The sequence below is a fragment of the Rhea pennata genome, chromosome 2, assembly GCF_028389875.1.
Source record: "Rhea pennata isolate bPtePen1 chromosome 2, bPtePen1.pri, whole genome shotgun sequence".
Taxonomy (NCBI): domain Eukaryota; kingdom Metazoa; phylum Chordata; class Aves; order Rheiformes; family Rheidae; genus Rhea; species Rhea pennata.
This window is the reverse complement of record NC_084664.1, coordinates 20,822,130-20,843,686: the sequence shown is the minus strand read 5'-3', so window position 1 is coordinate 20,843,686 and position 21,557 is coordinate 20,822,130. Positions and strand designations below refer to the sequence as shown.

At 42.9% G+C, this 21,557-nt stretch overlaps 1 protein-coding gene across 4 annotated transcripts in view; it reads left to right on the top strand.

The window, feature by feature from the left end:
• Positions 1-15,168: 15,168 nt before the first annotated feature.
• The window catches only part of MLLT10 (MLLT10 histone lysine methyltransferase DOT1L cofactor), a 130,836-nt gene continuing 124,447 nt past the window's right edge, over positions 15,169-21,557 (top strand). For 2 of the 4 annotated variants that reach the window (XM_062569038.1, XM_062569036.1), the window contains exons 1-2: positions 15,449-15,970; positions 19,716-19,795. In XM_062569038.1, the coding sequence (XP_062425022.1) occupies positions 15,802-15,970; positions 19,716-19,795 (249 nt within the window). In that variant the 5' untranslated portion in view covers positions 15,449-15,801. Of the gene's footprint in view, positions 15,188-15,448; positions 15,971-19,715; positions 19,796-21,557 lie in introns of those variants that run through there. The other 2 variants (XM_062569034.1, XM_062569035.1) reach the window with 2 other exon arrangements.

Genomic DNA, 21,557 nt, shown 5'->3' with positions numbered 1-21,557 from the left:
AGCTACAGCAAATTACATTTTTTTTTTTTTTTTTTTTTTTTTTTGTCCCTCGAATTAGAAAAAGCCTCGGCGAGGGGCTCTCGCGCTAGCGCAGCCCCCGGCCGGGCCCGCGCGGCCGCGGAACAATGCCTCGGCGGCGCGGAGCGGCGCGCAGCGGCGCGCAGCCAGCCGCCCTGCGCCGGGCGGCGGCGGCTACCAGCGGGCATTTGTCTTCCTCGCTTGCGGAGGAGACATCGTGTCACGCGCTGGAGCCGAAAGCAAAGTTGCGAGAGAAAACAGCTGCTCACGCTAAAAAAGAAATCATCGTGGTCTTTCTAGGGCTAGAGACAATAAGGTCGTTTAAAAATTCCTCCTGATGCACTTATATGCTGCCAACACCCCCACCCCCTCCCCGCTGCTCTCCTCCCCCTGCTTTAAGGTTAAGGCTATGGAGTCAACAGTAAAGGAACAGTAAACTCCGAGAAAGCTTTTCAGAAGACGATACCAAAAAAAAAAAAAAAAAAAAAAAAAAAAAAAAAAAAGATGAGCTGAAAAGTCATTTATTTGCCAGGTAGTTGGGTTGTTGGGTTGGGGTTGATTCCTGTTTACATGAACGCATACGTTCACACACACACGGAGCCTCGCATACACACACGCACTCCCTGCGGATGACAGTCTGGCAGTGGGATCCAGCAACTATTTAAAAAATGCATGATTTTTGTTTGTTTAATTCTGGCACTATCAAATGTCTTAAACTAGTAGCGGCTATTCGCCAAACCTCTATTTTCAGAAAGGTACAGCCATTAGCTCCTGGGTCTAGCCAGAGCCAAATGTTGGAAGGGAGAAAAACCCCAGAAGTCTGAGGAAATGTCACACGCACAACGCATACATACACCCCATATACTCACACACACACGCACACACTTTCAGTCGCATATCTCTTCCTACATCTCACGCGGAGACCTCTGCTCCTTTACTTCTCCATCTTTTTTGTTGTTTTTGTGCAAAATAAAAGAGGCAGCTTTCTTGTGGCCATCAGCGCACGTTGTATATCCGGGGTCGTCTTCAAGCACGCCGGGGGGAGATCCTGATAAAGAGAGCTCAAGGAGGCCCCTTGCACACGCACATTAAAGGCAGGGGACTTTAAAATGGATTTGCACGCACACAGGGGACTGCGATCAATAGCTACCAACGTTATGGCTTAGATTGTTAATGTGAAAGCTGGCCAAAAGAATTAAAATGAAAAATTAAAGGTGTCTGGTATCAATTACATGAAAAGTTATGCGATAATTTACTGTCTCAGAGTCTGCGTGTATGTCTCTGTGTTTGTGTGCCTGTGTATATGTGTGCGGATCCAGATGTATATGCAGCTATCTCTCAAAAGCGAGGGAGTTTCTTTGTTAATTTTGTGGACTATGTCACCCTCACTCGCAATCAAAGATGAGTGTGATTAAAGGGATGGATATTTGTCTCACATTTCTTAAGATAAGAACGCCCAGAGATGCCCATTTTTGAGAAACACACATACATGCAACTATACAGAGTTGTGTGTATAGGCGCACACACACAGAGAGACTATCAATCAAATGTGCTCCTTTTCACATTGAGTAGCGTGCAATCTGTAATCTACACTCTCTAGTAAGTAGTATTTCAGTTTTGAAGCTGTCTGGGCGAAGGATAAACCTCATTAGAAAAGAAAGAGAAAAATAATATCCATAATACCTCACTGTAGTCCTATTCCCATTTATTACAAATTGTATACTTTCATTTTTGTAAACTTGGGTTAAAAAATATATGCTTGCAAGGAAGCGTTTAACCATACCGTTCCAGAAAGAAAATGTATGAAACATTTAAAATGCTCCTTTTACATGATGTTCTGATTTATTTTCATAGTATGATTATGTTTAAATACCAGTGCAATTCAGCCTGACCTCTTCCTTCTGCAATGAAGTAATGCACACACCATTTACAGTCTTTTAAACGTTTAGTTGGGAAATGCAACAGCAATGTCCACCAGCAGTTGTACTAATGGGGAGAATTCTTTTGAAAATCTTCAGGAAAACCTAAGAGGTCATGTGCATTTTCACACTAGGATTGCCACATTATTAGAGTATTATTATTATTTATTATTATTTGTTAAGTGCTGGACCATGTCTTCAGGTATTGACAAGCATTAAATAAACCTTTTCCTTTTCATGACTCTGGGCAGAAATATGTATTTCAAATGAGAACTTGTTTTCTAACCCTATACCCTGCCTTTAAATATTGCTGTGCATATTTTGCTCAAAGAGGATACAGACAGAAAGCAGTTAGAGGCTATCACAAAGGGTCCAGTAACGTAAATATAATAGGGTCAAAGAACAGTATAATAGGATCCTTCTGCTATTTTAAAGTCAGCCAAATGTGACTGTAGTACTTAAAATTTCCCGTAAATTCTAGTTTGACAACAAATAAGAGTGTATAACTGAATCTCCTAAATGTGTAGGACAAAGAAATGCCAACCACCACTCTGAAAAAAAAATCACGATCTGGCTAACACAATTCTGCCTAGGAGTTTTATTTTTTTGTAAACAAAGCAGCAATGTAGAGTTCTGCTAAGTGTTTTGTTAAGTTTTATTTTTTCTGTGGGGCCTAGGGTGTCATTTGCACATTAGAATTTCACACAATTTATAATCATCACGGGCTAACACCATTTCTTAAGTTTGATACTCCTGGCAGTTTTAAAATAGTTTTTAGCAGGAGTTTCTGGACGCACACTACATGCCATGTTGTTTACTGACCCATAATCAAAATGCAGTGACCTTCTACCCTTTTTTTGCCCCTTGACCCACGCTGAATTCAATGCAGCCTTTATAAATTTGCAAATCCTTGGACGTAAAGGGGATTTGGTGAGGCTTTGTTCTGAAAGGATCCTAAAAGTTTGCATTTTTAATTAGACAAAGGTAAAGCAACAAACATTGGGAAATAAGATCCTTTCCAGCACATAGGTGATCAGTCTTAATTTCTGCACTTGGGAACTACATCCCCCCAAACATATCCTCCAAACTGAAACGCAGTTGCAAACATGGGAGATCAGAAGGTTATGAATTGCACCAAATTAGCAATGTGGTACAAATCACTCTCATGACGTAAGGGATGGCCAGGCCGCAATCTTCCGGCGCTCCACATCTCCAAGGACTGTGCGGATCCTGGTGACCCGGGGAGAGGGGAGAGCCAGCGATTTGATCCGGAGCTACAGGCGCATTCCCTTATCTCCTTCGCTATCAGTCAGTTTAAAGGACACCGTAATTATGATGGTGATAAAACAATGCCCGCTTATGTGTGCTGAATAAATAAAGAATGTTTACAGCCCCAGAATGTTTCAATTCCAATTAAACGCTATCAAAGAAAAGCCCCTTTCTCTCCCTCCTTCCACCTTCCCCCACGAGTCCCTATTTACCTTGCTGGTTGTAATATGTTCCTATGAAATAAAACGGCTTTCCAGTTTGCTATTAAGGCCACATTGGGGGAAGGGGAAGGGGGAGAGAGAAAGAGAGAGAGATTAGACAACACACACTCCCAGTCCCACAATTACTTGGGTCGCCCGCATCCTCTTTCTTATTTGTTTATTTTTCAATTGGCAAATGCGTGATGATGCAGGGGTAAAAGGCACTTAGGCATGCAGCTCCAACCACTGGCCGAGGGAGCTGGGCTGAATTAATGCGGCGCCCTTGGGCGCAGCAGGAGGGGACTGGATCGCCCGGTTCCGACCCCGCTGGGGCCCCTCCGGAGCCGAGTCTGGGAGCCTTGGAAACAGGAGCCTGAAAATTCATCCCATTTACTAAGACACAAGGATCATTTCAAATATTCATTGTATCAGCAAATCTCATCATAATCAGATTAAAGCAAGGTTTGGGGGAGTATTGCCTGTGTGGCTGGGCTCTAAACACTGATTGGACTACAAAGAAATCAGAAAACGGGTTCTGCTCGCGTGCCTAAGTCGCACGGGGGAAAAAAAGAAAAAAAAAAAAGAAAAGTAGTATTTTTGCGAGAAAAATGACACTTAGAAAAAGCAGTGATTCTGCATTCCATCCTGGATAGTACGTTCCTCTCAGACGTTATTTCCCTTTAAACTTCGCGTTTTACATTTCTACGTGATGCTCTTTTTTATTTGTTTGTTTTAAACTCCAGATATAAATGATTCCCGCTGTGGAACACACTGAGGCAGATTTATACTTCACGCTAGCTTGTTTTTAGCTTATTTCGTCTAAGAGAACAGCTTTTCTACATTTAAGATTTAAAATGTATATTTCATGGAGTTGTCTGGGGTGAAACGTTTATATCTATTTTGTCGAAGTGAGCAAAGAACTGAGCGCATTTTCAGGTTTGCTAGATAGACGCAGGCCCTTTTCCTTTTGAAAGTTTAGACCTCCAATACCCTCAATTCTACTGGCAGAATTAGGATGGACTTGGAGGGTCCTAAACGTGACCATTCACTAAGGCGGGGGGCTACAGCTTGCAACAACGTGCTCGGCAACTTAATCTTACACTAAAAAGAACAGAGAGCGAAAAAGAATGGAATACAAACTCCCCCGACATCTGTAGTCACTTCCAAGGTGGACTGTGTATTTTAAAGCTGATGGGAACGTGTGGGTTTTGGAGCAAAAAGGAGAGAAGGTAAGTGTTTGTCCTTGTATCCGCCAGTTCGTGTAGAAACGATGAAAGAACAAAGGGAACCACTTCTCCATTTGAACATTTTACATTTTCTTCCTCCATTTGAATGTTATTGTGAGGGGCTGGCGGGTGGGCGCGCTTAACTTTGCCTTGCGAGGCTGTGCAGCGGAGCTGGGGTGCAAGAAACGATTAGAAAGTTGCGGAGCGATTTAAATAAAAACACGTTTGCCGCCGCGGGCCGCCGCGGTGCGCAGCAGCAGCGGGCGGGCAGCAGTCGCTGGTCCCCGGCTCCGCACCCGCCGGTCGCTCCCTCCGAGAGGGCAGCGGCGGGGGCAGCGGCAGCGGGGCGGCCCCGGCGCTGGGGCTCGCGGGGCTCCGCCGCAGCCCGGCAGCGCGCTGCGGCACCGACCCCGCGGTAACTAGCGCGGTGGCGAAAAAGGAAGCAGAGGCGGGGGGTGGGGAGGAAGGGGGCGAGGGGGGGAAAAATCTGCAATTATTTGCAAATCAATTAAATTGCATCAAAGAGCGGTGGGGGTGGGGTTGTGTGCAAACAAACATCGCGGGGCTCGGCTCCGCGGAGAGACGCGCAAGGCGCGCAGCCCCGCGCAGCGCGGCGCGGCGCGGCGGGCGGGCAGCGGCCCCGGGAGCCGCGGCGCGGCTCGCCGCACGCGGGCTCCGTGTCCGCGGCCAGGGGAGGCGGCGGCGGCGGCAGCCCGCGCGGGCAGCGCCGGGCGGCGAGGCGAGGCGCGGAGCGGCGCGGAGCGGCGCGGGGCCGTGCGCGCGGCCCGCCGTTGCCGCGGCGGCAGGCGCCGCCCGCCATTGGCGCGGGCGCGGGGGCTCTCGGCCGCTGACCTTTCACCCCTCCCCCTCCTCCCGCCGCTTCCTTTGCCGCCCGACCACTCTCCTACCCACAGTTCCCCGCGCCGGCCGCGCTCGTGCCGCGCTCGAGCCGCCCGGAGCCGCCCCTCCCCCCGCCGCGCCGCGCCGCGCCCCTCCCCCGCCAGCCCGGGAAGAGCCGTGCGCGGCGCCCGCACCCCCCTCCCGCCCGCCCCGGAGCCGAGCCGGGCCGGGCCGGGCCGGGGTGCCGCTCGCGGGGGCGCCGGAGGAAGAGGGCGCGGGGGAGGCCCGCGCGAGTTTCAAGCGGGACCCCGGGGGCGGGCGGCGCTGAAGGCAGCCCGCGGCGCGGCCTGGCCGGCGTGCGAGGAGGCCGCGGAGCGGCGAGGCGAGGCGGCGGGGCCCGGGACAGCCCCGCGCCTCCAAACGCCGGCCTAACGCCGGGGAGGGTGGAGTAGTGCCGGGCGGCGGGCACGTGCGAGGAGCGGCCGCTGCCTGCCCCGAGCGGCGCTCCCGAGGCCGCCGTGCAGTACGGCAGGAGGCGGAGAGCGGGCTGCAGGGCGAGCGAGGGCTGAGGGCCGTAGAGCCCTTCCGTGTGAGGAGGGGACCGAGACCCGCACACAACGGCTTTTTCTCCTAAAAAAGAAGCGCTGGGGAGAGGAAATTTCAGCGCAAAGGAGGAGGGAGGGGGGGGGTCAAGGGAGCTTAAAGCAGCACAAAGGGCGCTGCAGGACTTGGAGGGTCCTTGTGGCCGAGGAGAGCGAGCCGGGCGCGGGCACGGCTGCGCTGCAGGCTGCTCTACGAGATCGCAGAAAGGACGTCAGCCGCGACTTGGGGAAAAAAAAAATTATCAGTTGAAGGAAATTATATACTTACCTGCTTCTGTTTGGGGAGAAAGATAGGAAGCCTGGAAGAGGATTTGCCTGTTGAATATTATTGGTAGACGTTAATCTCATGTTTTAAAGTACCTTGTCAGTGGCTTTAAGGAAATCAAATGTGACATTAATCAAATCACCCAAATGTAAACATTTATAAGTTAAATCCTAATATTATGCAATTATTTAAATCAAGTCATGGTTTTTCCTTAATGTCATATGTAGTTCCCCCTCTCTTCCTTGCTTGCTTTGAGTTTTTCGCTAGCTCCTGATGCCGTGTTTTCTGTTATTTGTTGTTTTTAACGTGGCGGAGAGAAAGACTTGATTTTGTTGGACTCTGAATAGCAAACGGCAAAATAGAGCCTTACAGTTCACATACAACTCACTCCCCCAATGCCAAGGCAATCAGATTGAAAAAGTAGCGTGTTCAGCATACATTTGGGGAACGAAATCCTCAAATAATGTGCTTCTTTGGTACATTTTTTTTTCATGTGTATACGTGAAATGTTTGTATCCGTGTAGAAATCAGAGAAGGAGGTTCCCTGGAAACGTAACTCTATGCAAAGTGATCCACCACCACTACCACCCCCCAAAAAAAAAGAGGGGGAAAATGATCTGCTGCTGTGCTCGGTTATTAAAATCGGAAGAGGGCCCTTAGAGGCTTGGAGGAATTTTTAGGTGAAGGGACGGGTGCAGCGCCCGGGACTGTCGCGCAGGAGGCGCGGGGGCGCCGGCAGGCCGCCGGGCACTGCGCCCCGCGAGTTTGCGGAGAGGCAGCGAAGGCAGGGGAGGCTCCAGCAGGGCCCGCGCTGGAGGCAGCCGGCCTCTCCGCGGCTCCCCGGCGCTTCGCCTTCCCTGCGGGTTCCTCCAGCCCCCTCTCTGCGGCGGGGAAGAGGGGATTTGGGGGTCAGGGAGGAGAACAATGCTGAGCCGTCTTTTGTGTGCAGCACCGTCCCCTGAAGGGAAGAAGCGAGCACTGCAGCGTCCAGGTTGAGTGTTTGTAGTGCTTCCTCCTCTCCTGCTGGTAGTGCTCATGGTATGCGAGGGAGCAGGCAGGAGCGGGGCCAGCTGGCAGGGGGTCAGGGGCAGCAAGTGGAGCCGTGAGGGCTCTCATAGGCCGCGCTGCCCGGCCCGCCGACCCCGGGATAGGCTCCGGAGAGCAGCTGGCTGCAGGCCAGCTCAGTAATCCCCCTCACCCCCTAGCACGCTTTGCGCTGAGGGTGATAGAGTTTGAGGGTGAGTAGCTGAAAGAGTAAATACGTGGGTGCCCTCAGGAGCACGACGGTGACCTGACAGACTTGTCTGGGGAGTGTGAAGGGTGAGCGAGGGTCTCCCGTGAGCGGGATGGGCCGGGGAAGGTGAGCCAGAGGAAAGCAAACACAGACGCACACGGGGAGGTCAGGCCGCAGCAGCAGCAGCCAGGAAGCGGGGTGGGCTGCCGCGGCAGCGGGCAGCAGGCGGGGCGCGGCGCAGCGCGGCGCAGCGCAGCGCAGCGCGGCAGCCGGCGGCGGGCGCGGGCGCTGCCCATTGTTCGCAGGGCGCCGGCGGCCGCGCAGCCCGCGCGCCGCGGCCCGGCGGGGCGGGGGGCTCCCGCCGCGCGCGCTTGGCCTTGCAGCTTCCAGCGCGGCCGGCCACGGCGAGCTCGCGCTCTCCTCGCTCGGCAGCCTGGTAAATAAGTAGAGAGGACTGTGTAGGAGCGCCGTGCACTAAGGGAGCTCCAGTGAGGCTGTAACTCACGTGTTACTTGAAAGGTAACAAAAAAAAAAAAAAAAAAAAAAAAAATCCTGCTGTAGTAGTGGATTTGTACATAAAGTAACATCTGTTCGGGGGTGGATTTTAGAACAGGACTTGACTTTAAGAAGTTGGGAGCAACAACTCCGAACCACAGGATTTGGAATAATAAATCTAGGCGAAGAAAATTTGGAAAAAAAAAAAAAAAACACGTATTTATGTTTTGTTTGTAAAAACGAAAATTAATCTTATCTTGTTTTTTCGAACAAGCACCATGAAGTCTGGATTTTTTTTTTTTATGATTGTTGTATGTAGCTTTGAGATTTTTTTTAAAAAAATATAGGAAAAGTGGTTTTGTCTCTTTTTTTTTCAGAAAATAGAAATAAATTGTTTTAACACACCATTCAGACCTGGACTTTCTCATACACTTCCATAGAGAAGAATTAACTAACTTGATGTTCAAGAAAATTTCCAACAAGTGCCCTCACTTTTTAAGGAAAAAAAAGTCTTTGCACGTTGTTTCTTAGATATTAATGTGGCTAGAGGCTCGTGTTTGTAATGAGGGAAGAATTTCTAGAGAGCTAGTAAGAAAAAAAGAAAACCTTTCTGGGAGAACTGTGATTGTAGCGAGTAATTTCAGAGTGCACGAGAATTTATTTTAAACGTTTACAACTGATGTTTAAATGTTTTCTTATGTATCGCCAAGAAATTAACGTTTTACAAAGACTGTGAGCAGCAAGTAAAAGAGGTTAGAGGAGGATGTTTGTGGGAATCACCTAGTTAAAAATAATTCTTAACTGACTCTCTTTCCCCCCACACTTGGGAAGTTGCATGCTTGCAGTCATTGTTTAAGATAATACAGTTGGAGATTTCTCTTTCACTCTTTGTAAACTTGCGGTCTTTTGTGGGACGCCTCCAAATAAAAGCTCAATTCAGTTTAGGTGGTAAAAAGCATCGATGTTACTTGAAAGCTGAAGATGCAAGTAATATTTAATAGGAAAACACCACCGTGCTAATAATTAAAGGCATTAACTTTAAAATCAAGGAAAGAAAGATTTTTTGTTTCTTCTCCTACTTGAGTATTCTGGAGATGTGTTTACTCTTAATTACTGCTTGGCAATTTTCAAAAGGTAACTACAAATTTAGAAAGCGTTATTCAAAAGGACATTTAAGGCTCTTGTATTTACTAGAACAATATATTGCTATTTGAAAACTCTTACTGAAAGGGAAGATTAAAAAATAGTCAGGGGAAGACCGTTTGTTGCCATTTTTTGTTCTCTATTTTGTATTTGTATGCAATGTGTTGACATATTTCATATGTATGAAGTTTTTTACAAAGGAGCATTGTTGTTGCTTTTAATTGGGAAGTACCACGATATAAAAATTACCCGCATTCCGACTCTGAAGTACCACAGTAAGACTGACAAAAAGTGATCCGAGGCTTGCGCACTTAATTCGCTAGGAATGTTAAGCTTCCCAGATACACCCTATGTGGTCAAGTTTGACTTTCGCTCTTGGGCAGTTTTTAATGATCAAAATCATACATAGAGAAAATGCATGTATGTTTACATATGTAGAATTGAAATTAGATGGTAACTAGCAGTGGGAACGGAGCTTGTGGATCGAAAGACTTTTTATTGCATTTGGCAACCTCTTTCTTTTCGAGACACAATACAATTAATTAACATATTCAGGGGCGTGTTTTTGAGATTGGGAAGTGGTGGCCCCTTGTTGAGAAGAAAACACTTTAAATAAAAAAGTAACATTGTTTTGCCGAAATGGTACTGGGAAAAGCAGAGTAGTATTGCTTATACAGTCCATGGATGCGGTTGATTTACTCCAATTTGCTTTAGCATATAACAAACCAGCTTTTCTTTTCCCACGCCTATATTACATACATTTATTTTGTTTATATGAATCCATCTAAAAAAGTATATATTTAAGATATTTGGTAAGAAATTCAGCGTGTAATTTCTTGTATTTAAGATGCAGTACAGATACAATCCCTAAATTGAAATCAAATAAATGTGACCTATGACACACTATGCTACTAAGCGTGGCACAACAAACATGAATAAAAGCTATTAATTTATATGGAATGTTAATTTAGCAAGTCCTACATGGAGATATGCCTACAGAAAAGTAATCTGAGGCTTGGTTTTGATATGATGCTATGTAAACGTATTTAATAAAAATCCAATGAATTAATACATACCTCTCAGAAATCTAAGCTTTGAAATGAAGTCTTCTTTAAAGAAAAGCCCTGCATTATGTTTAAGTTGCATACAATCTAAATTCCAGAGTTTACTAACCCACCTTTTCAGGGATTAACACAGCATTAATATTCAATATGGTTTGCCAGAAGTTTATTTCAGGTTCTTTTGTCTCTTACTGTAATTATCATCAGACTTGACTCACATAAAAATGTAGTTAACATTTAAATACCTTTTTAATGTAGAGAATTTTAAATTAACTGACACATTCAAATCTTTAACTTCTATCACTTAGGGAAAGTTAAATCTTTTAAAAGGAAATAATCATCATGCTTGAAAATATCCTGTGCTAGGATTCCTTTACTTAGAATTTTGGTTGGAGATTGTTCTTTCAATGAAAATCCCTTGCTTCATGTTTACAGTAAACCTCAGTCTGAAATTAACATTTAAATGCCAACATTAGTAACAGAAGCAGTACTTGAAAACCACCAATTTTATCCATTGCTGCCAGTTAAGTGGAATTCACCAAAGTCTCCAAAGGTGATAGTACAATTAAAAGCAAGCAAATGAATACAATAGTTGGTGGAATTACGTCTCCCTTTCTTTGCAGTCTAAATAATTACAAAATTTGTGATTATGTTCACACAACAGTAAATAGCACAATATATGAAGAGGCATAGTGTCTAGGAGATGCACTGATATGACCTTTGATGCTGCTACCTGTACTTGCATAATGTGTAAACATATAATACACAAACCCATAGTCATATATAGTCACTAAGAAGTGACTATATCTTAAATATTAAAGCATTTTAATTATTCAGTAAATTGCATTTGGAGAGGTGTCATATACTGATCTGATCATTTATATTAAAGAATAGAGGGAAAAAGAAAACTTAGCTCTTTCTCGGTTTAATTTAAGAATAAGCATATAAAGATACATTAACACTTTTAATGAGGGTTCTGTAGACATACTATATCCTTCATAACTGATCATGGATAGAAATAATTTGGTGTATCTAAGCCAGTCTGCCATTTAAAACACACTACATGCAAAGGTCAACACACAAGAGTCACATTTTATTTTGTATAAAGTGACCATTTTGCTGCTGCTTTCCTCTGAATAAAGCAAATACCCATGATAAAAATGTATTTTGATGAAGACTGTTAATGATTTAAATACAAAGAAACAAAAAGCAAACAAAAATCAGTGTATTTTAAATAGATAAACAAGAGATGCATTGGTCTACATATTGAGTATAAGTAAGTTATTGCAGTTTTCATATTTTCAGTTGCATCTCTTTAGCTGTAGTGCATGTCCTTTCGTACATAGATGAAGATGAAAGCTTTCTCCACAAAGACCCAATTTGAAAATGCACTAAAAATTGCCATGAGAAATTTGCTTTCTATGAAGAAGTCAGTTTCCCACTCTAAAATTCCAACTCCCAATACCAATTGGTGTTTTCTAATACAGCATACATTTTGTATAAAAATTATGCTTTTTCTGCTATTCCTGAAGGACTCTTCTGAGGATTACATCCAACTGATAAAACAGTTTTGCAAATGAAAGACATTTTCTTGCTCAATGCTTTATTTTATTCACTAACAACCTTAAAATATGATTTTGTACATGCTATAAAAAAAATCAGTGAAATTTAATGCAAATATTCCAAAAGATAATCTTAGCATTACGGTTGGAATTAACTACTAGTAAAAATTAAAGGTGAATACCTCCTTACTTTGTTAATAAAACTACGATATGGCATAGTAATATGTATTAACATTTTCGTGAGGAATCCTTTAAAGTTTTAAAAACATTTTTCATTTGGAGAGTGTAATTTTCATTCACTTCTGTATTCATTCTATCTGTGAAAGTATCTACAAGCTTAAAAATTAAGAAAATGTATCACCTTGTTGCATCTTTTTTGTAATATAACTTAGTTATATTCTAGGTTTTGTAGGTTCCCTTAGGAGAATTAGATTTTCTCTTTGCATTTAAATTTACAATGAAATTACTCATTTTTATGCACTGAATTATATTTCTCTCTAATTATTCTAATCCCTTATATATCACCTTAAGAAGGACAGGCCGGATTTTTATATAAAGAAAATTTGGCCTTCTGTGTCATGTCAGTGCTTATTAAATACTACAATCATAAGAACATATACGTTACAAGATTCTATGTTCTGATTCCATAGCTGTTACAGGCTTAGTATTTGCAGTATTTATTTAGTGGTAATGTATTTCTTTTCCTACTTTGCATTTCAAAGGTCTCCTCTAAATGATTGTTTTACAGAACTATCAAGACGTTATCTAAATTTTTCCATCAAATATTACACAATATCAGAAGATAGTTATCATAGAGTTTATTTCAGGCTATGTATATTATTTCTATTGAAAGCATTAAACAGAAATCTATTTAAAATAAAACAAATGCTTTATCAAATAATTCGAATTAGACTTGACTAAATTTTGACTAAGCAAAATTTCAGGCTGCTTACTACTGAGCTCTTGTGTTACATAGCATGAGATTAAAATATTTTTATTTGCAAACTATATAGTAAGTTTTTCAAAAATATATTCTTGTTGCCTTGGTGCAGTTTTAATTAAGCTGTTGCAAAGTGATTTATTTTTCCTTTGACGATGCTTCTTATAAAACTAAAAAGTAATCCTTTAAATAGGTAATATTACAAAAAGAAAGATCTAGGAAAGGTACTAGTTGCTTTTCAAAGAAAAAATTGCAGAAAGACATACCAAATAAATTAAAATACAATCTATGAGAAAAATTTACAATTATTTGTTACAAGTTTTACCATATGTATAAATTTATCCAACAAATTAAAATATAATATATTTACTATATTTTAATTTTAAAAGGATACTTATTTTCATTTACCTGTCAGGAAAATAAAGGAGAGATATGCTGTTATATTGTGATTTTATTCTTGTCAGGGTTAACAGAATCATTGAGAATGCTTTTTAAATTAGATGTCATTTTCTTGACAAGAATGAAGAAGGGCTAGGACACTGTATCTATCAGCTTCAAATAATTTGCGTTTTTTTAAAACGCTGGGATGTATTAATTGCTTTGTTTCCTTACGCAGTAATTGCTTGCACCTGCAATTTTCAGAGTATTTTTACAAGCTTTAAAAGTAATAAAAATAGTCATGTAAGTATGTTGTATAACATGAACAGTTTTATGTTCAAAATTTTATTTTTCACTGTTAAGATAGGATATTTTGTTGTTTTTTTTTGTCTTTTTTTGAGAGCAATCATGGAATGATTTTACACAAACTGAAACATACTATGTTCCAAGCCTCCCCCCACTTTTTTTCTTTTTTCTACATTTGCCTTAAAAATTTTTAAACTATGGAGGACATTGGAACATACCCCCTTATGGAGAAATGTTTAGAATGTGAGGCTGGAATGGCTGTGTTAATCACGTGTTTGGCTGGGCCCTTTATAAAGGAAGCTACCTTCATCTTCCTTTTTCTTTTGCTTCCATTCTTCTTCTATCTAAATAATTTAACTTAAAACTTTCAGGGAGAGAAAAGAGCTTGACCTAAGATATCCTGCATACAAACTGCAGTCAGATGTCTCTAGGGGGTAGAGTTGTGCACATCCCACCTCTCCCACACAGCAGTTCTTCATACTCCCCTACGCAAGTGCAGATGTTTTATTAGTTAACAATTTATAAAATATAACCAACCCTGGATATATAGGTCTAGGTAGCGACACTTGCAGGAATGTATATAATTCAGTAGCAATTTACGCAGATACCAAATCAACTAAGCTGGCCTTGCAAAATCATCATGAAAATATACAGTCCTTGCACAAATTCTGCTTCCCTGCCTTTTAGCATGATAATGAAGATAAATCAATGATATCTTAGTCGCCCAACACTAAATAAATAAATAATAAACACCGGCCCTGGGGCAAGTGAGGGAGCAGAATTTTGCAAGGCTGCATTTAATTTCTCTATGCTGCCAACAATCACCACAATTAGTTCCTTCTGCTGCAGGCATACCTGCTTTCAATGGGGAACTGAATAGCCTGAGATTTTCCTCTCTGCTGCCCACCTCAACCCTCTCTCCTCCAGCTTTTTTTTTTCTTCAATTAGAAGAGACAACAGATTTTTTTTTAATCAAGAAAGAAAAAAAAAAAACCCCACACAACTTTTAGAAAGGACTGTCCACCTCTAAGCAAAAGTAGAGAACAGCTGTGTTTAAAAGAAATGTTTGTTTTTGTGTGCCTGTGGCCTGCCTGCTTGCTCTGCCTGCCCTATCTTCCACTCAACATCACTTTTCGCTGTTGCGGCAGCGACATCCACATGGCAAGTGTTTTAGGGGAGAAGAAAGGGTGGGATTAATAATGCATTGGTTTTGCAGTCCCATCGAAGGGAAAATAAAATAGTAAAAGTTGTGGTGAGGGCGGGGAAGCAGAGTAATAGCAGGAATGGATTAATCCTGCAGGCACACTGAGGGGATATAAACAGGATAATAAAAGTTGGGAGTGGGAATGCATTAGTCCTGCAGTCACATCAGGGGGAAAATAAACAAGATAGTAAAAATGATTTCTGCGGGGTGGGAGGGGAGGGCGGGAACGGGGGCGAGTCCTCCAGCCATCCTGAAGGGGGCATGAGCAGAGTGACATCGCGGGTGGGAGCGGGGCGCATGCCTGCCGCCTCCCCCACACGCGAGCGCCGCGCAGGCAGGCAGGCAGGCAGGCAGGCAGGCAGGGAGGGGGGCAGCCGCCAGCCCGGCTGACGCGCGCCGGGCCTGGCAAGGGCGGCGGCGGCGCACGGGCTGCCTTGAGGCGCGCCGCCCGGCCCGGCCCGGCCCGCCCCGCCGGGGGCTGGCGAGATGGCTCGCCCGGGGGACGGCGAGTGGCAGCACGCCGAGGTGGGTGCGCGAGCGGCGGCCGCGGACGGGCGGGCCGCGCCGCTCGCACCTCAGGTGGCGGCGAGAGCCGGCGCTTCCCGGCCGGGCCGCGCCGCGCCGCGCCGCGCGCTCTCACGCGGGAGGGGGGCGAGGCGAGGCGAGGGCGGGCGGGCGGTCCTGCGGGGCGCCGCTCGCGCACGCTCTCTCGGCGCGGCCGTTGGAGCCGTTGGGGGGCGGGGGGAGCGCGAACGGCTCACGCGCCGCGGGCGGCTGGTGAACCATCGCGAGGAGGCCCAGGCCGCGGCCTTGCCTGCAGGGGCGCGCAGTGCGCCTGCGCGCCGGCCCCGCTCCGCTCCGCCGCCTGCCTGCCTGCTGCGGGGTGCCCTCCTCACTGTACTGCCGCCGGGCTGCCCCCGTGTGCTGGCGTGACTGACACAGCCTGGCCGGTTGGTCGGGCGGGGGCGAGAAGAGACTCTCAGTCAGCCGTCATGGGCCCTAGATCATTGCCGTGGCGGCGGTGGCGGCGGCGGCGGCTGAGTGACTGAGGGGAGACACCGCCGGGGGAGGGGGCAGGCAGAGGATAGAGTGTGTGTGCGCGCGTGTGTGTTGTTGACGACGGTGTTTTTAACCCTTAGATGGTCTCTAGCGAGCCGCTGCTGCTGCCTGTGTCACTGGAGGGCGAGTTCTCCAATAGCATGAAGGAGATGATCGGCGGCTGCTGCGTGTGCTCCGACGAGAGGGGCTGGGCCGAGAACCCGCTCGTCTACTGCGACGGGCACGGCTGCAATGTCGCAGTGCATCAAGGTGAGTAGGCGAGCGAGTGCCAGGTCGCCTGGCCCGGCCTCCAGCCTCGCTACTTCCTTCCTGGTGTTCCCTCTCCCCTTCTCTTGCGCCTGTTTCCTCTCCCTCTTCCCCCCGCCCCGAACGGAGCTCCTGCTTGTTATCTCCCCGTGTCTGCTGCCATGCGCTTTCTGGTTTGGCCCGTCCTGTCATCCTGTAGACTTCCAGTCTGTCTGTCCTTTCCCCTATGCGAGACTTCTTATATCATGACTATTAGAAGGAGACCCCCCCTTATCTTTTGGTCTTTTTTTCTCCTCCTCTTTCTCCTCTTTTCGTTTTGTATATTTATCTTCCCAATCTGTCTTTGCATCCTGTTAACAATTTCAGCTGTACCGGTCCAACGCCAAGGTAAAACTCCATTCCTTCTTTCCATAACTTATTAATCTCTATTCTGGCAGTTACTGCTTTGTTTCTTTCTTCCTATGCTCAGTCCCTGCTGCCTTTCGCAAACCTATTTCACCCAAAATAACAATAATTAAAAAAAAAAACTATTTGAGGGGCAGACTGAAAACAAGGAAAGTTTTTAGAAACGGGATACAGCAGTATGTAAGAAAGACTTAGCTGTCATGTGATTTCTTCCTCCGCCTGCCTTTCCTTGAATGTCATTTGGCTGATGTTGCCTGTTAGATGAAGAGACTTCCTGTTGTGGTTCTGCAGGGGGAGGGTGCTAGCCTTAATGGCTGATGCTGGATTTGTTTGGATTAGTGGAAGCTGTTTGGTTGGTTTCCAGCTCAGCTCAGGAGCTGGCATGTTCTGGGTATGTGTGATTGTTTTGTTTCTGTCAGTGGGTTGACCCTTCTTTTGAGAGCAAAGGGAGAGACTGGATTCTGCTGTTTATATTAAAAAAAAAAAAAAAAAAGGAAGTTATGATGGCTTTTGCTTTAAATGGGTAGCAGAAATAAGGAGTAACATGGTACTGTCTTTGCATCAACTCCCAATCAGGTGAATTCAGTAGATGGTGAACAAATTGGAGGAGAGACAAAGATAAAATCCTAAATCCAATTAGTTAGCCTGGATAGCTAGCATATGTGAAAACAGTGCTGACATGTCTCATGCTCAGTTTAATAATATATGACTTGTGTTGAAGATAACACAGTATAAAGATAATTTACTTTAGGTATATGTTCCTTTATAAACTGGCAAGAAATAATTAGGAATCAGTCACAACATAAGGAGAGCTGCAAAAAAATCAATTATTCCTATTAATGTCAGATTGAAGGCAGAGAGAACAGGGTATATGAAATTAGTCTGGTTATGAATCAGTTGGTATTCTGCTGTCTTAAGAGCAAAGTATTGTTAACCAGTAAGCTAACTCTTTGCTTTTGTGAATTTTGGAATATTGACACCCCTCCCCCAGTATGAATACTTTCAGAAATCCTACCTATACTAATATTATTCTTGTATTATCTTGGGCATCTTTATTTGTGTCTAGAGCCCCACTAATAGTATCTGTGAGAGAATTCTATGAGCGAATTTGGTGTTCTAACACTCCAGTACCCATGGAGCTGAAGTGTGGTACAACAAAGGTGAAGTGATGGACAATGAAAGCCTGTTTTAGGAAGTGCTTCTCATGTAGGAAGAGACTTCAGTAAATTGGGTACAAGCGTATCGTTCTTCTCTTTTTAAATGCAGGTCCAAATCTGGATTTGAGTCTGAAAGTAAGTGTGCAAAATATTGCTTCTTCTGCAGCTAGGTGCTGTGGTAGAGGTTTTGAGAAAGAAAGAACTGTATTTCTTGATTTACTGTATCATTAATGTGCTACACATTGAATCTGATGTGTCACATTAATGTGATAGAGGAGGCATGTCCACTTTAAAATTTCTTTCCATAGGGCGATTAAAATGGGTAGTCCTTGTGATCAAAACTGGTAGTTTTCCTTTGGAATCCAGGCATGAGTATTACTCATGAGACTTTCTGAACTGCAGTAATTTTTTTAATTGGTTCAGAAGAATCTTCTCTTCAAAATTGAGCCATTGGCAAGTTGTGGAGGACAAAATCTCTTTGTGTGTTTAGAGCTTCATATAGTAGTAGAAGTATAAACCTAAGGAAGGCATGGAATATAGAGAATATTGCAGCATGTCAGAGTGCAAACCTGTGGTGGTTTTTCTTTTTTTAGGCTCCAGATATATCTGCAAATGTAACAGAGTGTAAAAACTTCACTTGAACTTTGTGCCCTCACCCAACTTGCGTTGCTTGGATCTAATTGCCAACCCTGTCTCTTGAGTTGAGGTCTATAATTAGGTTCTTACTCTGCACCGTCTCTTGCTAATTTAAATGTGTGATTGCACATTCAGAGCCCCCCACTTAATCTCTAAAAAGGAATTCGAAGTCCCCCCCATCTGTACTTAATATAAATGCAACTAAAACAAGATGTTTTCTTTAATGTTAAAAGAACTTTATTGTACAGTAAAAAGAGGTTATCAAGATAGTTTGGTCTGTCAGTACTTGAATAGTGTATTTGAAATCTGACAACTGATCTTAGAATGACTATATTTATGCATCTAATAGGAAATAATTTAGTTGACTTTTCTTTGTAGAAGGAAAGGTGTATTAGCCAGATGTGTTATATGACACAATACTATTCCTACAGCATTACTTCCTCCTCCTCCTCCTTCCCTTCCCCTTCCCCCTCGCCTTCAGGCTAACATAAACCAGTTACTAGTGGATACTAATTCCATCTTTGCTTTTTCTCTTAACTGCTGATTTATCAGCTCTCTCTTTCTTTTTCTTTCTTTCTTTTTTTAAGGGTTAGTAACACAGTTAAACCAGCAATTCTATATAAAGAAAATACAATAAGGTAATTGAGATTAAAAGTACAATAACAGATTCAAGCTATATTTTTGAGGAAAAAATTTTGACTTCCTTGTAGGTATTAGTCATAAAACTTATACAGATATTTGAATAAACTCACTACTTGTATTCTTGTAGCTTTATGCATCAACAGTTCTTAGTTTTGATCCATGCATACCAAACATGAACTTTAAAAACTCTTTCTGTGGAATTTCCTTTCAAACCTCTTTTTTATTATATCCTATAAAAACACAGGTGACAGTCTTGCAGAGAAAACTGCATATCTCAAATTCTCTTTTGTAAGAATTTATTTTTTTTAGGCTGGATATTGTTCGCTCTGACCCTAGCGGCGATGCTCCATTTAGGTCATATTTGCAGCTCTATGTGAGCTTTTAGAAGAGAAAAACAAACTTTCAAACTTTGTCCAGTTTCTTATTGCCTATTTAAGATCAGTTATGTTACTCAAAAAGTGTAGGAAAACTTGATTGAAATCAAGTGTATGAATGTATTACGAGAAACTGAGATTTGTTAATTCCTTTTAGTTTTCTCTTAAAAGCACTTAACAACAAACGACAGATGTTTGTTATTGTAAAGCTGTTTTACACATTATGCTAGTAAATAAATAGCAAAGCAGATTGTATATCAAACATCTGCTGCTTTTGAATGATTATATTACTTCTCAAGGTCATCAGTCTTTTTTTTATTTACTCATAATGAATATATATATTTTTAAGTGGAAGTGTGTTGTACTTTATTTCTGGTGGCATTTTGGTAGGATTTCATGTACAGTGTATAGATGTCAACTTACTTGGGTAAAATGTTTTGAAATCTACAATATGAATGTTATAGAAGAGCTTAGTATTAGTTATACTGTAGTGCTGCTTATATTTGCTGAAATATTTTATCTTGTTCAAAACAGCTTGCTATGGAATTGTTCAAGTACCCACTGGACCTTGGTTTTGCAGGAAGTGTGAATCTCAGGAAAGAGCAGCCAGAGTGGTATGTGCTTTGTTTATTAAGTAATGCAATTTGAAATGCTTGTGTGGATAATATTTACCCAAATATCTCAGTAATTGTAGAAAATATCTTAGCTTTCTGTTATTATTACATCTAAGCACGATTCAGAAAGATGTTTTTTGTGTTTTAAGTGGAAATACCTCAACTGTCTCTAAGTATGCTGACAAATTCTGATATTTATTACACCATTTGTCAAAGAGTATTTTCTTATCTGTGGTGTGGGCTGTGTGTAATATTGTCTGATACTTGTATAGTTAAACATGGGAAGAAAATAGATTCTGCCTCCAGTTTCCTTTTACAGCAACTTTAGAGTGTGAGTTGAAAACTTCAATTTAGTAATGCTTAATTGCCACTATTCTTCTTAATTTGGGGAATCTAATGCTTAGAGTTGTCATATATAATATTTCTGGTCAAAGAAACGTTTTTGTCTGCCTTTTAAACATCTTTTTATGCTAAAATAATGGAGATTTAGATAACTTCATAACAAAAACTCGTTTCTTTCTGTTTACATGCAGCTCAACTGTTTTCTTTCTTGTCAGATTTGTCTGTTAGATCAAGCTGCTTAATGGGAATCACTTTTCAGAAAAAGAGAAATACTTATCCTTAGTTGGCATTTTTTGTTGGCCTTTCAGCAGATGATAAAGATGAATATTTAGAAAGACTAGCTGTTCATTTACCTCTGAAAATGATTAAAAGAGAAGGTTGTACAGTATTTTATGGCAGTGTAAACTACTTTTAACTTTTGTAGCCTTTCCAGCAAATCTTTAGTTATTGTCTGTGACAGGTGAAGTGTTTACGTGAGCTGTTTGCTATATGTTTTTTTACTTTTTTAATGTAAAGTACTGTAAAAATGGTAGAGTGACTTACCAGAGTGTGAGTTTTTGACGTACGACTGAAGAATTTTATTTCTCTAACTTCTTCTGACTTGCCATTAATGCTTTCATAATGCCCTGGTAACCTAGTCTTTCATAGTCCTTCCAAAGCTGTTCTGTCAATGGAAGCACGAGCAAATTGAAAATAATCTGCTCTCCGAACATTTGTCAACAGAAAATCAGAAATACTACTGTTTCTAAAGAAAAGGCTATTTCTTTGTTAGCTGAAAACTTTTCTTGGGAAGAACATCAGCTATGTAAAGTTTTAAGAATAGCTGCTTTTTATATATGAAATTCATTAAGATTTTTTTTTTAAAGGCTTAAATGATCTGTAAGATAGGAAAGGGAAAAATAATAGAGGGAAAAGTGAGAGGCAGTTGAAAAGAGAGTTTTTCTTGTTTGTTTGTTTTTTGAGTGTGGTAGGGGATTCTAATCAGAATTTAGTGTGCAGTTATTCCTGGCTTCTACTGACACAGGGAATGAAGGAGGACTGTACTGAATTCTAAAATAAACAGTATCTCAATGCTTCTGATAATTTCTTGAGTTTGTCAAAGAGAATAGTTCTGACAGACATTGTTCTGCGTTTCTTGGCTGTTTGTAGTTGTTAGCAAGGAATAGTGATAAATGTAATTGACTTTTCTGTCCGTGGTATTTTGTCTTCATTTCTGCCTAACAAGGGGTCTGTTCATGGTTCGCTTCAAGCTGATTGGTAATCTGGTTAAAGAATCTTTACCCAAGTGAAATTGTTCTAAGTGCCTGTGTGGTAGAACTGGTTGACAACAGCTGAAGTTCTAACAACTGTGTTAGTGAGTTAGAAATACAGTAGCTGCCTCTGAGGTGTTTTGGGGAAGCCCTTAACATTTAGAAAGTGG